This window comes from Diadema setosum, chromosome 3 (genome assembly GCF_964275005.1).
Source record: "Diadema setosum chromosome 3, eeDiaSeto1, whole genome shotgun sequence".
NCBI lineage: Eukaryota > Metazoa > Echinodermata > Echinoidea > Diadematoida > Diadematidae > Diadema > Diadema setosum.
Window position 1 is genome coordinate 16,468,846 of NC_092687.1, and position 20,133 is coordinate 16,488,978.

At 38.3% G+C, this 20,133-nt stretch overlaps 1 protein-coding gene across 1 annotated transcript in view; it reads left to right on the forward strand.

Moving 5' to 3' along the window:
* LOC140226225 (uncharacterized) overlaps positions 1-15,061 on the forward strand; it is a 51,699-nt gene extending 36,638 nt beyond the window's left edge. The window contains exons 2-4 of the mRNA XM_072306714.1: positions 10,260-10,819; positions 12,172-12,498; positions 14,866-15,061. Of these exons, the coding sequence (XP_072162815.1) occupies positions 10,260-10,819; positions 12,172-12,498; positions 14,866-15,030 (1,052 nt within the window). The 3' untranslated portion in view covers positions 15,031-15,061. The remainder of the gene's footprint in view (positions 1-10,259; positions 10,820-12,171; positions 12,499-14,865) is intronic.
* The last annotated feature ends 5,072 nt before the right edge of the window (positions 15,062-20,133 follow it).

Consider the following 20,133-nt stretch of genomic DNA (forward strand, 5'->3'; position numbering starts at 1 on the left):
ATGTAGGGGAAGAAGCATTCAGGTGCAACGATGTGTTTGTCATTGATCAGTGCTGTACTCCCTTTTGTATGTGCCCGTGCATACATTGTATAAAACCATGGAGCTGAGTAGTTTCATGACAGTTGCCTCCTTCCCCTCCCCACCTCGTCCCCCCCCCCTTCACCTCTGCAAAGAAAGAAAGCAAGCAAGCAAAAAAGGTGGCTGTTCATCAGAAGAAATGAGGAACTCGGTGGTAATGATGTGCGACAGCACCATAACAAGGCCAGCATGTGCTATCAAATAGTGAGAGCAGGAAGATAACGTGTTATGAATCTTCTTCAGTGATTGTCCCAGGAAGAAAAGGTGAGCCAATCAGTGCGTAGCGAAAGTGAGATTGGATGTGTCTACGGCCAAACAAAGCACAGAAATAAAGTAAAGAGGAGAAGGTGGTATCATTGCCAAGCAAAACCAAGAGTACTCTGGGACACAATGTATCCACAATAAAAGTGTGAGTCTGTTATGTCATCGCATATATACTTCACATTTCCCCTTGTTAGTTTTAAAAGCACGAAACTGGAAGCGTATTAAAAATGAAGGGTAGGTTTTCTGCAGATTGAAAGAGAGCAAATCTATGTAACGTGTGTTTCCTGCGCCAAGGGTATATTATATTCTATTTTGGACCGTCCATGAAAGCCGGAGGACCTCCCATAAACTACAATGTAACCATTTGAAGCCGGAAGCACTCACGCTATTTATAAACCTTCCTGATCTGTTCTTTTTCCCTCCTGCCATTTGTGCTTGTAAAGAAATATTCAAATATGTAACGTCATCTCTCTCTATATAGAAAGACAAAATGGTTGGGGTTTGGGGGATCCATAGTCATAAGGTTGCGTACGTGTCCAAAACAAGATTCTGTGGCATTATTTGTTAAATCAAATATAGCTTTAAGTGATTTCAAAATCTTTTGGTAATCACATTAGATATGATTTACCCAAAAATTTTGTAATGCACCTTTTCTATATTAGACTGAACAAAACTTGCATGTTTCTATCTTCACGCCATGAATATGATTAACAAAAGACAGTACAGGGTACTATGAATCTACATGTATCTGAGTCAAAACTATGCATTTAAATTGTTCTATAGTCCCTGTGTAAAAGAAGACATTAAAGAGTGGTGTGTCCCTTTAAAATGTGAGCCATATTTGTCCGCCCACGACTGAGTGATTGTCACTGCAGATGACTGATTGGAAACACTTGTAACGGGTACGACGGTAAACCCTCCCATTTCAAACATTTCATTATGTAAACAACCAATAGATTATAACGCACTCTATCAAACACTGGAATTTGGACATGAATTGATAAGCCGGTTTAATGTGTATTCAAATTTGTGATTACTCCCCACACCCCCCCCCCAAAAAAAAAAAAAAAAAAATCTACAGAAGAACAATTGTATTCACCTGTTGCATTTCATCCATGTTCAACGATATGTGTGCAAACTTTGTATGAAATATTTCAGTTTGTGCTGGTCTGGCCTGTCACTGGCTGGAAAGATCTCGCCGTGAGCAATTTTGAAACTTGCTTTAAGGTTTAATACTGCAAATACCTTGCCGTACTCAACCCACAATCATAAATATGTTATTAGAAATAAGATATCAAGGAGCAACACTGACAAACATTCTATGAGTGTGTGTTTATAGTTTATCATCTTGATTGACCAATGATTCACTGTGATAATTCATATCCAAAAAGCAAGTCTGTGAGATTGTATTGTAAAAGCACAAACAATCATCCAAGATTATCTTCCCTTGATGGAATACGTGAGATTGTGAAAAACGTTGATAAAGAAACTATGCAATGCAGCACTATACTACACTAGGCAGTTTATGACTTTGCAAGTTACAGTCGTCTGAAGTTCACTTTGCTTTGCTCTTTGAATATTTCACCATTTTTACAATTTGAGTTTATTGACTATCCCCCATTTATACCAGGGTCTTTGTTACTGTGCAAATATCCGAGCTCTATCGTCGACAATGAGAGCAAGCTATCTATACTCTTTGCCTTCAAACATCATGTGCAAATAGCATTGTCTTGAAAAGAGACTACAGTAAAAATGTAACTGATTGACAAATTGCCCTACATCGACGTAAATAAGCTCTGAATTGATCAGTGTGAGGTCATAGGTTCGAATCCTGCTCGAGTATGTACGCCCATGATTTTTCATCATGGCTACTACTAAAACACTGATCAATTCAGTGCTTATTTACGTCGATGTAGGGCAATTTGTCAATCAGTTGCAATGAAAACATCTCGACGGAAGAATTTCATGAATTTGAGTAAAAATGTAGTACGTACATTGTACAATCTTTAAAGGCATTTTAAATGTAGAGGCAACATTGCGAGACTTGACGTGATGCATCGCTGAAGTCATTCTCGACGTGTACGTGTGGGGTCTCCTACCTGCAAAGTATGCAAATAGATGAGGCCTGGCTCTGAAGTACTGTGGGTGGTGAGGCGAATGACTACATTTTGGGATCAAGAAATAGTACTGTACATTGTATATTATGATTATTGTAGGAAAAACCTCATGTTCCAAGGTCACCAATGCAAAGAAGGTGGTATCATTATTATCATTGTAGTAGTAGTAGTAGTAGTAGTAGTAATAGTAGTAGTAGTAGTAGTTGTATAGTAATATTTAGCAATAGTAAGCAATAGTAATAGTGATAGTGATAATAATCATAATAAAAATAATAACAATAATAATAATAATGATAATGATAATAATAATAATAAAATACCAATTTATAAAGTGCGAAATGTTAGGGTTATGTTTTGTTGGTAGAAATCGTGTTTGGCTCACCGTGCAGATATTTTGGGAACAATTGTTGCAGTGTGAGCAAATGTCACGGAACGGACATAAGTTAAAGTGAATGAGCAGTGAATGATATCAGACTTGAAAAAAAAAACAAACAAACTGGAGTTGCTCAGACCTCATCAATCTATGAACTGTAATGACTTCCAGGCCAACTAGCTTGTCTGTATGGCAAAGAAAGGCAATAAAGTACATTTCACAGTAATAAACTCATTCTATTTTTATATATGATGATGGTGATGAGGGGGGGGGGGGGTGGGGGAGGAACCATTCAATCGACCTATCAAAGTGACTGGTGGGTTAGCCTCATATTCAGTCTGCTCTGCAATATTCTCACTCACCAGACGAGAGTGGCAGAGAATAACAGCAATGCGAGGGAGAGGGTATAGAAGTCAACAAGTAGTTGTGGTCTCTACTTGAGACTACATGATGCGTGTGTACACCATATTTCATGGTTTGATATTCAAGCGTCACTGAAATGATGTCAATACACAAAATAGTATTCACTTGCATTCACAAACTGCACTTTTATGTGTGGGTTTTTGAAGTTAAAAGTCTCAGACGATTGCTGATATAATTGATGTATTTTAGGGCACTGTGGCATAGTGAATATGACTCAGTCTCTTGACTTTCAATAGAAGGTCCTGAGTTCATATCCCATCAAGTGCCATGTCCTCGGACAAGATGTTTTTACCCACCATGTCCCTCTTGTCCCAGGTGTATAATGGATACTTGGCAACGCTAGGATGGTAATAATGACAGGACCCTATGGTAGAGCAGTGGCAATACTGAAGACGCTACCCTGGATAAAGAAGACCATCATATCATCCGCTTATTTTCAGTAGGGGAATTCTTTACTGTGTAGGGATCCTCAGTATCTTCAAACATTAATTAACAAGTGTGTTATGTGTTGCTTTAATACGATGATTCTCTACCAGCTCCATTGATTACTGAATCATGGCTTCATATGCTCTGGTGACAGCCTTGAACCCGCAAAAAGGAAATATGTGGCGGTCTGACATTCTGCGACTTGAGAGAGTGCAAGGGCCCCCGTCGAAAGTGGGAATACCACCCCTGGTAGGGATTGGGGCTTGGGGTTGGGAGGTAATGAATTGTGGAGACACTCCGGGGCTTGGATCTAATTTGGCATCGCACATCACATACCTTATGTATGTACCACGGTGTGTGATTTTTAGGCTCAATTGATGTAAAGGTCAAGGTTTGAGATGTGTGTGTGTGTGTGTGTGTGTCTGCTTGTTTGTGTGAGCTGGTGTTAGTATGTACATTCATTTGGGTATTGAGTATAAATTACACTTGACACATGGCAATGCCGTAACAAGATCTGTAGCTCTTTTCTCTCTGAAGACATGTACAATGTACATGTAACTTTTTTTTTTTTTTTTTTTTGGGGGGGGGGGGAGCCAAATTATTTGTTTTATTGGGCCCCATTTTCTCTCTCTTCTTTCATTCAAAACACAACATAACTTTTTTTTAATATATATATTGGGTACTCAACTACCAGCTAACAAAACAACAACAGCAGCCACAGCAGCAGCAGCAACAACAACAACAACAGATATAGTATAGGTTTATACAAATCAATGAATGACAATTTTTTGATGCAAACTTTTAAAAATGTTGCATAGTTTTGTACATGAAGCTCATAGTAATACAAACCATAACTACAATGTACATGTAACTTGATGAGTTCATCTTTGATTCCAAGCAGGAAGGAAATGATTGAATGTCGTGAGGTATTCATTACTTTTCCTGTTTGAAACAGAACAGAACAGAACAGAACAAAACAAAACAAAGCAAAACAATATCCATACCTGTAACTGTAAGATCTACATGTAGGAAGTATGTGAAATACACATGTGCCTCCAAAGTTTGATGCAAAAATCAACTACTAAACAGTGTATTGTGAATATGGCACATATTAGATGACAACCCCTCCCCTCACAAATGAAAAAGAAGGGAAATTTTAATAGTGGGAGCTCTTTCACCGTCAGCATTTTTACACATGTTCAGGAGCAAATATCGGTGGTGTTGTCTTTGTAAGTTTCTCACTGCTGTATCTCTTTCAATGATATTTTCTGGCAATATGTGATGGCAGGGGTTGGTTTTTGGTAAAGTTGCCTAGCAACTTTCAACAAAAATATCTATATTTTTTTCCACCAAAAATAATTATTTTTTGGTTTTTGTTTAAAACCCTGGGGCCCGTTGCATAAAAGTTACTATTATGGTAACTTTGCTATCCAATGGTAACTACCATGGCAACAATACTCAACAGCCAATCAAAATCAAGAATTCCATGGAAGTTACCATTGGTTGGCAAAGTTACCATAATAGTAACTTTTATGCAACGGGCCCCTGGTGAAGATTAAGTTGTATTTCTGCTTTTTAATGTAAAAAGAACTTCTTTCCTCTCCTCTCATATTTTTCTTATACCAGGTTATTATTTTTCTTAGCAAATTGTGCAACAGTTCTATACGTGCACATTGACAATAAATTGTTAAACAGAAAAAAACAACAACAACAACAACAACACCAAATGAATCAGGATGTATACTCACACACACATACCAGTATTCTATTTTGATGAAAAGCAGAAACCATTGAAACATTACATCATATCAAATATCAGATCATGAATCAGAAAGTCTTTTTAAGTGCAGCCACCCCTTCTGCTAGTCTTGTAAGCCAGGCTGTTTCACCATAAAAGGGCAGTCTATTTTCAAAGTGTTATTGTAGTGTATGAATTTGTACAGATTGTGTGCACAATGTGCATGTTGTTGATGCAATAAACCTTCACAAAAGTGCCATGTTCAAATTCAATGTGATTGTGTTATTAAAGAATATCAGAGGTTTGATGTACAGAATATACATGTATTGTATAATCTTGATAATATCCTGTCGGAATTTCAAATTCTAAAAATGTTGCTTCATATCACAAGCCATTGTAGCCAAAGCATTTTTTATGAAGGCATACAGTGGTGTTTGGAATTGACCTACAATTTGTATTGTGTACATCACATCAACGCCTAATTTCTTTGCATGCCTGACTGCTGTACCTAAATGGTGGAACTGATTTTACAACAAGTACCAAGATTGTGTTTATGGCCCGGTTTATATATTATGTTTACCTTTCCTGCCCACGGTTCATGAAAATTTAAGTGAGACAACTGAGTAATATTGTCCGGAAAATGTATGATTGTCGACTGTGTCTGCCTTTTGAGCCAACAGGCCATGCGCTGTAATTTTGAACAGTGTGCTTGCTTTCCTGAATTTTGCAAAGGTGACTAATGTTCATGAAAACATCAACTTGTCTTGTTGCCTGTATTAAACACAGATGAGCTGTGATATTTCTTCAAAGTGGAAAATCACTAACTTTTGTCATGTACAAATCTAGTGCTGTATTTCTCATTATGTCAGTTTTGTTCGAATTAAAAAAAAAAAAAAATCAGTAGCAGGTAAAATTGGCATGCTGACTTGACAAGTCCCAATTCACACTGATATTCTAGATTGCATCCTCATATACACAGTATGATATTTTAGGTTATCATCAGTGTAAACTCAACCGAGAGGTGCCTTGGTAAAGTGGATAAGACTCCCAACTCCCAATTTACGGACCGAGTTCGATTCCCGCCCAGTGCTTGCGTCCTTGGACAAGATGCTTTTACCCACTAAGTCCCTCTCGACCCATGTGTCAACTAAATGGGTACCTGGCAATGCTAGGGTAATAATAATGGCAGGGCCCTCTGGTAGAGTGGTGGCTACACTGAAGAGGGGCTACCCTCGATAAAAAAGACCTAATTTTTATTATTACATTGTATTATCATAGATTATCAACTGGCCTTCACTTCTCTGAACCCTATTAAAAATGTCCTTGTCACTGTTGTCATATGTGGTACACACTGTAAGGGTTTTACAGAGCACAGTGTGTAAATAGACACAATTGCAGGTATCTACAGTACACAAGGGTGTGTTTTATGTGAATGGGATGATTACGCTGGAATTTGTCATCAGCGTACCTTGATGTCCAATGTAAAAGCTGACGCACCCAGATTTACACAATGGGTTGATTTGATTCATCCTGCTAAACATATAGTGTAGCGAAGTAAATTGTGTGTAATCTGCAAGGCTGCTTCATTTCTTTTTTCTTTTTCTCTTTATTTGTAGTAATAATACCATTTAATACACCTGCCAGCCAATCCTGGATGTGCGAATACTCTTGATGTGCTGAAGTTTTCATGACGTAAACATGGTTTTATTTTCATGAATTTTATAGCAAATTGCCTTTGAACCATAAAATTGCCCTATAACAACAGTGTGCAGTAGCAGAAAAGCACTCTGAGAGCACAGACCTCAGCCAAGCAGCTCACTTCCACCCAAACATGAACGCTGAAAATCGCCCAGTTTCCCAATATAGAAGCCTTTTGTTACGTCATCAGTTTTCCAGCTACGCGGCGCCTCATCCAAGCAGAGTATGCACTTTAGAGCGTGTATATGCAAATCTCAAAATTTGTGCAGCATGAACTCCCAAGTTCATTGACCCTGTCTGCAAAAAAAGCAAAACTCTTGCAAAAAAGCAAAAATCCTTTAAAAATCCATACAAATTTGTGGATCAAAAATACCAAAAGTTATCATCCGTTCGTTGTGTCATTAAATCAATTTTTCCTGCAAGTTTCATTCAAATGCGTTCACAACTCTTTGAGTTATTTTGCAAACAAGCAAACAAACCAATGCTGATGAAAGCATTTAACCTCCTGCCTGTGGGGGAGGTAGTAAAACAAACAAACAGATCAAGCTATGCCAAACCTTGATCGTGTAACAACTACACTGTACCTAACTCCTGTACATAGTAGGTCTAGCACACAACATGAGCCATGACATAGCAATATCTGGGTCATGTACACATGTGTAGCAACACACTAGTACAGTACTTTGAATGCAGAACACGCCACTTGTTTATGTACAGGGAATTTAACCAAGTAAAAAAATTCAGTACTAGAATAAATGCAAACATAAGGAAACTAACGAGAAAAAAAAAAATGTAATTATTCAAAATTATATATCAGTAAATGAAAAATGAGCAAAGAAAATGGGATTATATTGTTGCTTGTCACTCGTTCTTATCCATTTTGTGAAATTGAAAGTACATGTAGTGATTGCTAGACCCTCTCAACCACAAAATGAACAACCCATTCTGAATGTATCCAACAAGTAGCAATGAACTTTATCATTTGGCGAAATCATCTACACACAATGCAAAAATGCCAGCATCACACAGTAGTCAAGGGTTTTATGTCGTATTAAAGGGACTGTGCAGTACTGGTTGAGGTGGGGATTCATGTTTTGAACATTCCTAAGTGAGATAGTGAAAAGCCTCTTTAATATGAAATATGAAAGAGCATGTAATTTTAAGAAAGATTCAACGTTTATTTGATGAAAATTGGTTTTCAAATGGCTGAGATATCCAAAAAAGTGATAATGATAAAAGGCGACGTGCCACAACTTTATTAGGATCTCTTTGTTTCACCTTGTTTTTGGATATCAGCCATTTCAAAACCGATTTTCATTGAATAAACTTTTGATATCCCTCAGAAGTGCATGCTCTTTGACATCTCATAGAGTGGTTTCTGAATATCTCACAAAACATTAAAAGCTAAATGCTCACCTCGACCAGAACTGTACACACCCTTTAATTCATTCATGAGTTCATTGTACACTGTAGTAACAAGTGAGCCTGCAAGCAAACTGTCAGTACATGTTCTGTAATCTGCAAGATTACCGGTATAAAATCTTTTTTTTATGCCTCCGCCACGAAGTGGTGCCGGAGGCATTATGTTTTCGGGTTGTCCGTCCGTCCGTACGTACGTCCGTACGTACGTCTGTACGTCCGTACGTCCGTACGTCCGTCCGCTTTCGTTTACGCGATAACTTGAGTAATATTTACTGGAATTTTACCAAACTTGGTCCAAGTATGAAGTATGATGGGGCAACGATTTGATAAGATTTTGGGTGAAATCGGCTAAAGGTCAAAGGTCAAGGTCTAATCATGAAATTGTATCCGTTTACGCGATAACTCAAGACTGTATGGAGCAAATTTCACCAAACTTTGTTGGAGGATGATGTATGATGGGACAATTACTTGATTAGTTTTTCAGTGAAATCGGACAGAGGTCAAAGGTCAAATATCAAGGTCAAATCCTAAAATTTATCTGTTTATGTGATAACTCAAAACTGGATGAAGCAGCTTTCACCAAACTTGGTCCAAGGATGATGTACGATGGGACAATTAGTTGAGTAGATTCTAGTGACATTGACAAGAGGTCAAAGGTCAAAAGGTCAAGGTCAAATGCTAAAAATGTTGCTATTTCCCCCATATCTATGCAATGCCCGCAGTTATTTTCTTGAAACTTAGTGTAGACATGTACTACTGCGTAAGGATTCTCCAGAGAGAGTTTCATGTCATAAGGTCAAAGGTCAAAAGGTCAAAGGTTAGGTGAAAATGTTGCAATATCACTTTTCTCGCAAATGGTTCAATGTATCTTCATGGAACATGGTACATATGCATGTACTGACTGGCAGGGATTATCTAGGGAATTTAGGGGTCATGGGTCAATAGTCAGGGGTTCAAAGGTCAAGGTCAACTCCTCAAAATGTTACTACTGTATTTCCCTCATACATGTATACTAGTATATGCAATTATTGCATTATTAGTTTTAAAAGTGTTTAATATATGTACATGTATTACTTGATGGAGATTCTCTTGGAAATTTCCAGCCAGAAGGTCAAAGGTTAAGGGTCAAAGGTCAGGTTTAAATGAAAAAAAAAAATTGTACTGTAATTACACTCTTTCTTCATACCTTGAAAATTATACTCAATGCATAAACTTATAATAAGGTCAGTCAGAAGTCAAGTAAAAATTTTCAATTCCCCAAATATGTGTACGTGCACTCTTTAATAGACAATTATAGCAAACCCAGTTCGTGGAAAGTGAACATTCAAGATATTTCTGACAAACCTGTTATTTCGATATTTTGCCAGTTATGTGAAACTGTCATCACACATTGTCAAGACATTGTACTATACACCTATTGGGAGAATCATGCATTACGGTGGAGGCATCAGTCGCCGTAGCGACATTTCTAGTTTTAAAAATATTTATCAATATTACTCTTAGGTATTTGTAGATATGGATTGTAAGAGTGCTATTAAATTGTATAAAACTGATCATTGACATTGTTTGCATTATTCTTGCGCTATTTTTCACAGGGTCCCTAGTTTTTCTGCCATACTTAATTCTTGCACATCTGAAAATTTAAGAATGCTATACAGTACCACCATGATTAACCCTGTTATCTTTTTGTGTTGTTGTTTTTTTTCTGCTGCTGATACAGGATCCCCTGCAGACCTGAGCGGTCTTCGGTCCGGCGATCGCGTCATTGAGGTCGATGGCGTCAACATCGAACGGGAAACCCACTCGCAGGTGGTTGCACGCATCAAAGCCGGTCGCGGCAAGACAAGTCTGCTGGTCGTCGACAAGGAACTCGACGTGTACTGCCGCAAGAACGGCATCACGATAAAGGCCAGCATGGCCGGGAAGGACATTACACAGGTGAACGGCGACCACCGGGAGGAGGAGAACGAGCCGGGTCCGGAGCCACGCGTGAACGGAGAGGTCGCGGTCGTCAGCGTCGAGGCGCAGCCGGAGGAGTCGTCGCCTGAGAGGGCAGCAGAGGAGGAACCCAAGGGCGAACCGGAGTACGCACAGATCGAGAGACGGGAGGAGGAACCCGCAGAGAAGGAGGAGGAGGAGCAGGAGGAGGATGAGGTGGCGAATGCTGTCGCCACGGCGACGGCCGAGGCGGAGACGGGAGAGGAGGAAAGGAGAGAGGTGGAAGAGGAGGTGGCAATAGAGCCAGAAGAATCTGCCGTCGTAGAGAGTGTTCCTGTCGTTGTGAGTGTTTTACTATCATAAAGCGTATCATCGTCACATTCCATGAATAATTAGATCTGTCCCTGCATCACAAGAGCATTGTTGAGTCACCAGCGACATTCTTTATTTTTTCTTTACGTCTATAGCAACTCTTTAAAGAGAATAGCTGCTCATTTGTAAAATAATGTAACCTTTTTATGCATATCAAATGAGTTCAACCAGGGGCTCTATTGAATCTTTCGGCAATGCAAGAGATTCTAATTTGAGAACGAAGAGGTAATATTCTTGGCATCAAAATTCCTCAGGGACTCGGTAGGTCAAGATTGGGTAACTGATTTCCTACCATGTCATGGCATGAATAAGAATTGTCACAGTGATATCTAAAATATGTGACCCGCCACAACAAAAGGATCCTAAAGTCGCTGACGGCTCAGCCGAGAAAATCGAGTTTGAAGTCGGATCATCAAAATCGGTCAAAACGATCAGATTTCTGGTTTGGGCATAATTTTGTAGTCTTACGTAATGTCGATCATCTGCCGAAATTTTGAACCTAAATGATCAAAGGAAAGGCAAGAAATTTAATAGCGTTTTTCTGGGCTATCATTTTCCGACTTTCAACGGAACTGAAACGTGTCCGAAGATTTGGATTTAGTGCTGCAGGTAGACTCCGCCCCTTGCAACAAGGAGTGATTTTATTGGTCTCAGCTTGGAATGCTGGGAGCATACCTTGTATTGTCAAGAAGTGAAAACTGTCTTACCTCCCCATGATCATGGTAGCATTAGAAGGAAAACCTTGAAGGCGGTTTTCTTGAAACGCTGATTTTCTAAACCACTCGACATGCGCTAATGAAATCATTGATGTCTCCGCGAACAAGTACTTTTATGAGTCATGTTATGTATGAAATTATAGTGGAAGAGTAAGGGAATAACGTCATGTCATTTTCAGAAAATTGTCCTCCCCTGACTTTCGGAGTCTTTTGTTGTAGCAAGTCACATACAAGTTGTCATTGTGTCTTTTACAGGAAAAGTAATTCAGAGATAATGAGGGAAAATATCAAGCTGTCAAGATGTCGGTTAGAAAAACACCAAAAGACATAATTCAGAGACAGGAGGGATTAAACAAGGTAATGAGGATATCGGTGAGGCAAAGCTCTTGCTCTTCATGATCTACCAAACAGAACCTAGAAATAGAGTGATCCAACAAACCGAATACAGCCAAAAAACTTAAAATGAAAATAGGAGTGTCAATGGCAGCAGCAAATCTGTTGAAAATTGGCAGCTTTTGGAAATTATGTATGAATTTCTGTTGCTACTGAAATGGCAACACATAGTTACCCAGATTTATTTATACAATTAATTTGTTGTTGTGTCAGGCGCCCGCTGTAGACAGAGACGAAGACGAAGATGCATCGGTCCCCGAGCCCGAGCCCGAGCCGACCCTGGAAGCAGCCTCAGAGCCCGTCGTGGAGTCATCGCCGCCTCAGGACGAACCGGACGTGGCCACGGAACCTGAATCGGAACCTGCCAGGGAGCCCACGCCCGAGCCAGAACCCGTCAGGGAACCAACTCCCGAACCGACTCCTGAGCCCGAACAAGAGCCCCCGAGAGAACCCACGCCAGAACCAACCCCCGCACCGGCACCAGCCCCTGCCCCGACCCCAAAACCTGAGCCTGTGGTTGCACCGGTTTCAGCCGCCAAGGTAACAGTCTTTGGAACTCAAAGCATTATGAATTCGGAGGGATTAATCTGAATTTGTACCACTCGGCTCTTGCTTCAATGTGAAGTGGAGCTTCTTATTTTTCTTAATAATTTAACTACATGTTCCCATTGGAACTGCTCTTTCTTTCCTGTGCTTTGAGCCAAATAATCCATGCTTTTCTGGTTTAAAAGGTTGGGCAGTCTGAGTTGGCATTTTCCCTCCTTTTTATCCCCAGGTTTTACAAGGTGTCTTTTGCAGTTTAAATTGAGGCACTGCTACAGCCATGCCCAAATTCATCAGATGCTTCGGGTGACTAGGGAACAAATGAAATAGGACCCACCGAGAAATATTACACTCTGTGTATGTTCAGCACTACATCATGTTTTTCATTCCTGAGAGGTCTTGTTGATTTATTATCTGGGTTGAGGTCTGACAAAAACAAACTGAATAGGAAAAAGCTGTTGCTGTATGTGCTACTAACAATACGAAGTTCTTTCTTTAATAATGAAAACCAATTTAGTGTACATACTGAGTCAAAATGTTACCCTGCTTTCCCTAGCACCACCCTTAAAGGGTGTGTACACATACTTGCCAACAATAAGATCTTATCAGATTCAGTAAGATTTTTTACATTAAAAATAGCAATAAAAGATTTTCTGTCAGAGAAATAAGATTTTAAAAAATATTTAGATATACCTTTCATGTGTATTTTCTGAAGATTTGACTGAAAGTAAGATTTTTAACTTCAGTTTGCATATAAAATAAGATTTTTGCAATCCACGAGTAAGATATTTCATCTTGAAATGTTGGCAGGTATGTGTACAGTTCTGGTCGAGGTGAGAATTTACTGTAAAACATGATATGAATTTTTTGCGAATTGGAGCCAATGGCCTTTTTTGCAGCATGAAATTTTTGCGAACCGCCACTGGCATTCAATGGATATAGTGTAGACAAGAATTTTCGCGTGCATTTGAATTTTGCGAATCTTGGCGCTCGCGAAATTCGCGAAATTAAAATGCACGCGAATATTTCTCGTTTTACAGTACTAGCTTTTAACGTTTTGCGAGATATTCAGAAACCACTTATGTCAAAGAGCATGCAGTTCTAAGGGGTATCAAAAGTTTATTTGATGAAAATCGGTTTTGAATTGGCTGAGATATCCAAAAACAAGGTGAAACAAAGAGATCCTAATAAAAGGCGTGGCCTGTTGCCTTTTATTATCATCACTTTTTGGGATATCTCAGCCGTTTGAAAACCAATTTTCATCAAATAAACGTTGAATCCTTCTTGAAATTACATGCTCTTTCATATTTCATAAGAGGTTTCTCATTATCTCACTTAAGGATGTTCAAAACATGAATCCCCACCTCAACCAGTATTGTACAGTCCCTTTAACCCGTTCCTTAGTGAATTCTGAAATGCCCATAGACTTAATTAATATGCAGACCACCATGTTCCTGTACGGAATGGTTTAATAGCCATTTCTCTCTGAAACTGGCTCTTAGGTCTTGCATTCCCTTGCAAGATACATTAAAGGGGAAATCCAGTTCAAATATAAGTTAGACTGATAAGAAAGAGTAGAATATTATGAGTACAGCAGTAAAGATTTGATTGAAATAGGATGAAAAATAAGGAAGTTATGACATTTTGAAGTTTTGCTATTTTTTGGGGTAAACAGTTCTTGAACAGTCAATATGAATGTGCAAATGGCAAAGTGAGCATGTCATTCCGTCACAAGTTACCATATAGTTTGTAAACTTTTGAGATTTTTGGTTTTTCATTCAAACGCTATTATGCCCAAGGCTCAAATCCTCGTATACATGTATCTAACTGATCACGATTCTGAAGTCGTTCAACCAGGAATAACGTCGTATTTCAGACTTAAATGACAGAAACATTGAATTTTCATCATGTTTTGTACACGATCAGTGGAAAATTGTGAGGGTATGACGTGGTTAGCTCACTCATTTGCATATTCATATCCGCTATACAAGAACTGTTTTGCAGAAATTAGCAAAACTACAAAATGTCATTACTTCCTTATTTTTCATCTAATTTCAGTCTAATTTTTACCAATGAACTCGTAAGAAAGATTTTACGCTTTTTTTGTCAGACAAACTTATATTTGGACTGGATTTCTTCTTCTAAGACAACTACAACAGAATTTAACCCATTGAGGACAGGCTAATTTTGCTAAAACAAACATTTCCCATAGACACCTGCCCGAGTCTACTGTGGACAAGTCTTCAGCAGGTTAACTGATTGCAATACAGTATGGCAACAGAAAGAGCAGCATGAAAACCTGATTATTCAATAGTCTTTCTTTTCTCTCCTCCTCCTCCTCCGTTTTCTTGGTCTGGTCAACAGACGGAGTCCGCCCCGCCCCCCAGGCCTGCCGCGGCTCCGGACCAGAGTGGCCTCAACCTGATGGACATGTCGAAAGCACGTCAGTTGGCCGGCGGTCGGAAGAAGAAGAAGCAGGCTTCGGCCAAGAACTGGGAAGACAAATACGCAGCCTTCAACAATCTATAGAAGGCGCGGATGACGTATCTACCGTGTGACGATAAAAGTGAGGCCCAGTAAAGTCAAGACTTATCACTGTGGCTTTGTGGTTTTATGCTTTTGTCACATATATGTTAAGGCAAGGGTTCAAACCTTGCTTCTGTCTTGAGCCCCAAAGTGATTCTTATTTTTGAGTCAGCCTTTAGTACTGTAAAAGTGGACATTTTTGTGCTGTTGAAATTTTTGCGCATTTCACACAACCCAAAACTAGCGCAAAAATAAAAGCACACAAATATTTTTGCTTGCCGTATGTTCCAGTAGTTGATGTCTTGATTCCACAGAATTAAAAACACCCGAAACTCTTCTTACCCTGCCGAGCACGAAAAATTAGTCGCGCGAAAATATCCACTTTTACAGTATACTTTCAGCAAGCAATAGAAGCATGGATGACGTATCTACTACATGATGATTTAAAGGTCTTGTTTACCTTTGGGAACAGTGATTTAAAAGATTTCAAGATATGACATTTAATGCATATGTGTAGGTCTGTTGTACCACAAAACATCCTATCATATAAAATTTTTGCGATAAAACCTAAAATATAAGGAGATATCTGTATTTTTCTCAATAAATCGTAACTGTAGACAGTTTAGTCTTTAAACATTTTTATTATAGCCATTGTTCACATATTGTATATTTTACAATACTTAACATCAATTTTACCAATTCAAATTTTCACAGTGGTTGTTTCTTTCCACAACTCACATTTTATATCTATTTTAAAGAACTAATGCTGGGTTTTTGTTTTACCCGCAAATGGTAAATTATGCCTTTAAGTGAGGCTGTGCAAGGTCGAAACAAGGCAATGTGGCTCTTTGGTTCTATCCTGTTGCACACAAATTTTAGGGCAAGGGTTCAAACCTTGCTTCTGTTCCAAATCACAAAATGATTCGTGCTTTTACTTTTTAATCAGCTATGCTCCTCTAGAAGGCTTGGAAAATACTATATGCCTGAATATAGCTCAGCAAATTATAGAATGAAAATAATCTTTATTTGTGCATCACAATGTTTGTTCCTCTGCAGAGGTTGGCAGCATTAAGTATTGTAAAAGTAGAAATTTTCATGCATTTTGCGAGAGAAGAAACTGGCATAAAAATAAAAGCACTGAATATTTTCCTTGTTGTAATCAATATCAATCAATATCAATCAATGGTACCGATGTGTTGGCTCAGTGAGTAGAGCGGCTGCCCTCACAATCGGGAGGTCGTGGGTTCAAACCCCGGCCGCGTCATACCAAAAGACGTTAAAAGATGGGAGTTGCTGCTACCTTGTTTGCCGTTCAACAGTTGAAAAGGTTAGAGCAACGTCGATCTGGCGCTGCTCAGTGGCTGCCGGGCCCACGATCAATTGGGCAAAAAGAATTTCCATTCTTGGACAATAAAATTTGGAGTTTATATCCAAACAGTTATTATTATTATTATATGTTACTGCTTTGATTATGCAGAATTGAAAACATAAAAATCATGTCACTTGGCTTAGCTCGAAAAAATGCTCTCTGTAGGTACTCTTGCCAAAATTTCCACTTTCAAGAGTACTTGAAAATGCAGTTGAAAGTGCTATTTTCTTCCTTGACATGTTTTTCTTTTCTTTTGTTTTTTACTCCACAGAATCTGACTACTATGCTTCCATTGTCTCCTGAGAAATTTTTCATCTTTAAAAAAATAGACACAAAATACAAATATATATCTATACGTATATATGGATTATATATATGTATATCATTGATGGAAAGTCATCTATGAAAGTGGGTCAGAGTTGCGTGACGGCAGCGACCAGAGGTACGGAGGCAGACGCTACTCGAGGCCTTCGGAAAAGAGAAGATTCTGTGATTCAGGTCAAACAACGATTCCAGGGAGGTAGAGCATGAAACCATGGACCAGCGACGATTTCCAAGAGATGTTGCAAGTCACCGATACATGTACAAAATAGATATAGAGTAAGAAGAAGATTATACCACGTAGTATGGAAATAGATATCATTATATGCATTAGCATGCCACCTGCCTTTCAAGTTGTTGCATCATCTTTTAATAGATTAGTTCATAGAAAGACGCAAAGAAAAATTTGTACGCCTATATGTTCTGAAAGTTGGAGCTGTTTATGTTTTGGGATGAAAGGTATTTGTGCATATTCATCATCTGCATAACTCTTTGGGGTGTACTCTCGCAGATGATTTTCACAGATTTTGTGAAAAGCCATTTTCGTGGTATTATCGGTCAGTATTTCAAGAATCATTTTTGGGGAAAAGAGTCATGTTATTTTGGTTGTTACACTGCAATTTTTTAAAACCTTACATTTTTTTCTAAACTTTGCATTTGTTTGCCTGTTTTCAGTTCTAATTTGAATGACTTCTCAGCAACCAAACAAATTAGCAAGAATTAGGTCTCTGAGTATCTAGACTGAAGTACTTGTTTTACTTTTCATCCTGCGAACTCATACAAGATGGCTACACATTTGTTTCAGTTTTGTGTCAAAATTATAGTACTAAAGATATTCCCTGCATACCAGCAAAGCCCTACCTAATTAAGGACCAAAACATGTAAACCATTACTCATAGTTGCCAATTTGAAGGGATTACAGTGCCAGTGGGTAATATTGTCTGTGACTCAAGAAATGAACACTTCAGTAATCATAGAAGGTTCTTTGCTTCTTTACATTCATTTTATTTCAATTGCTTTCTCAGAAGTTTCTGTACTGAAATTGAACAGAAAAAGAATGATAGTTGTGGGGTAGATGATCACAAAGACAAATTGCACTAATAGCCATTGAAATACTGGAAGGCTTTTGTACAGGCTTACGTTTTTTTTCCAGAAGCCAGGTGATGAAAAATTTTAAAAAGAGGGCATGGTATCCGGGATCCGTATAGTGGGCATGTGTCTGAATTCAAGCTTGCATCAATTGCTCAAAGTTTGTGGTGTAGCCATTTGTCTTGAATAGAAGCTAGAGTAGAGTCGAGTTTTGATTTTGAATAGCTTTGTACCGAAACACGAGCACTAGAGAAATTGCTAGATATCTGTACTTTGTATTATGTTCAAAAAAAGAAGAAGAATGTGATTAATACTAGAGAAAGTACTATCTTTATTCTGTAATTAGGATAATGTACATGTAAATTGAACATAGAAGATGTATCTAAAAGTGTTACATTTATGTTAAAAGAATAGTACGATTCTAAAGTATAACTATTGTATTTTTCTACGAATATATCTCTGGAAGCATTTTCTTGTTTAGTACTGAGGATGATTACTTTGATTTTTCTATTTTTTTTTTTGTGCTGAAATTACTACAGTGCATGATTTTGTGCTTGTGCGTACTAAAGCGAATCATGAGTGGTTGCGATCATATGCTAAATGGATGTGCTGCTATGTTGTTTTTTCCTTCATATGTAAAAAGTTAGTGATGACAAAAATGTGCATTTTGAAAAAAAAAAAAATGAAAGAAAAATAAGAAAGAGTTTGATGGTGCATATATTATCTTGTTTCCTGGCAGATATTTCGATATCTAGTGACTCCGAAATGTTACAAATGAAACCGACTTTAGTAGAATTCATTCATCTCTACATTGCCGTTCTGAGGAAGGAGATAAGTAGGTGCCTCCCCTCTGGGTGACGAAAATTAATATATTTGACTCTAGTAAATTTGTCTACTCTAGAAAACATTCCAATTGAAATGTTTGTGCGTACCCTTTGCCGAACGATATCAAGTTTTGTGGTTCAGATCAGTGTTGTCAATGGTGACACCGAAATTCATCAAATTATATGTGAATATAGAGAGTACTAAAGTGCAAATTGAAACACGTACTACATACGTGTATGTTTTTATGTCAAAATCACTGCAAGTCTGTACATCAATTACTCAGCTATGGTGTCCTTAACTACACAATCTGTTTGACCCTTGACCTCTCTGCTGTTGTTGTTGTTCTCTGAAGTTCTTCTTTGATCTAGGATGATGGGGAATTACAGCCTCTGGTTAATATCTTTTTTTTTTTTCAAGAAACTGTAACTGTAGATTGCTTTTATACAGATAGATGAGAATCACTCATCTCCTGTAGGTGTTTCCTCAGAAGTGGTATTTCTTTTTCTTTTTTTTTTCTTTTCTTTATTCTGTTTTTGAATAAGGCGATTATTATGAAATGGAGAAATCTATTCTGACTTTTCCACCAAAAAAAAAAAAAAAAAGATTCATGGTTATTTTGACAATCAAAAGTAGAATTCAAAAGAAGGCATTAAAAAGTGCTTTCTATGATTTTTTTTTTTTAATAATCGTGCAGCGTGTGTTGGTTGATATCAAATGTGGACTCAATATCTGTGACTCTGTATTACCCCTTCTCTCCATCCTTGGTTTTGTTTGTTTGTTTGTTTGTTTTATCAATTTATTTGTGTTTTGTTTTGCAGAGCCATTAAGGCGTTGTAAAAAACTCAGCTGCAGTATCGATATCGTATTAGACAAAGCAATCACATCATACTCCATATTGTATCCTGGTATTGTTTTGAGTTTGATAGCTTTGTCTCACGTCTTCCCTGTCCCTCTTATTTCTTCTTCTCTGAGTTTACCCGTAATCTGGAGTACAATGTGATGTTAGTCTGAACTGCCCCTTTAAAGTATACGACCAATGATTTGTTGATGATGACAATGACTGTGATTTTGTGCATATTTTGATGTGTATGCCAAACAGACCTTCAAGATTACCACAGGACTTTCAACTGGCCAAAATTGCCACGCCTTGTCGGCATCTGAGTGTAATGCAAATGCAATATCGATCATACTTACAATCGTCACCAATCGTCGCTCATGGCCCCGTTGAGAATTAGTTCCCCTCCATCGGATTGTGAATATTCGGTTGCGTGCGAGACATGTGCCCATGGCAGTAGAATACTTTAAATCAGCAAGCGTGTTCTATGCAGTGAGGCTGCGTTGGGCTACATTGTAGGTGCGCAAGAATTGTGGTAATTTGTGAACATGTTTGTATTAGGAGAGATTTTTGTCCGACATAAGATGCTGACAAATTTTCAAACTACACATGTGTATCTTTTATGAACCCTATAATCAACGACAGCATGTATCACTATGTGGGATGA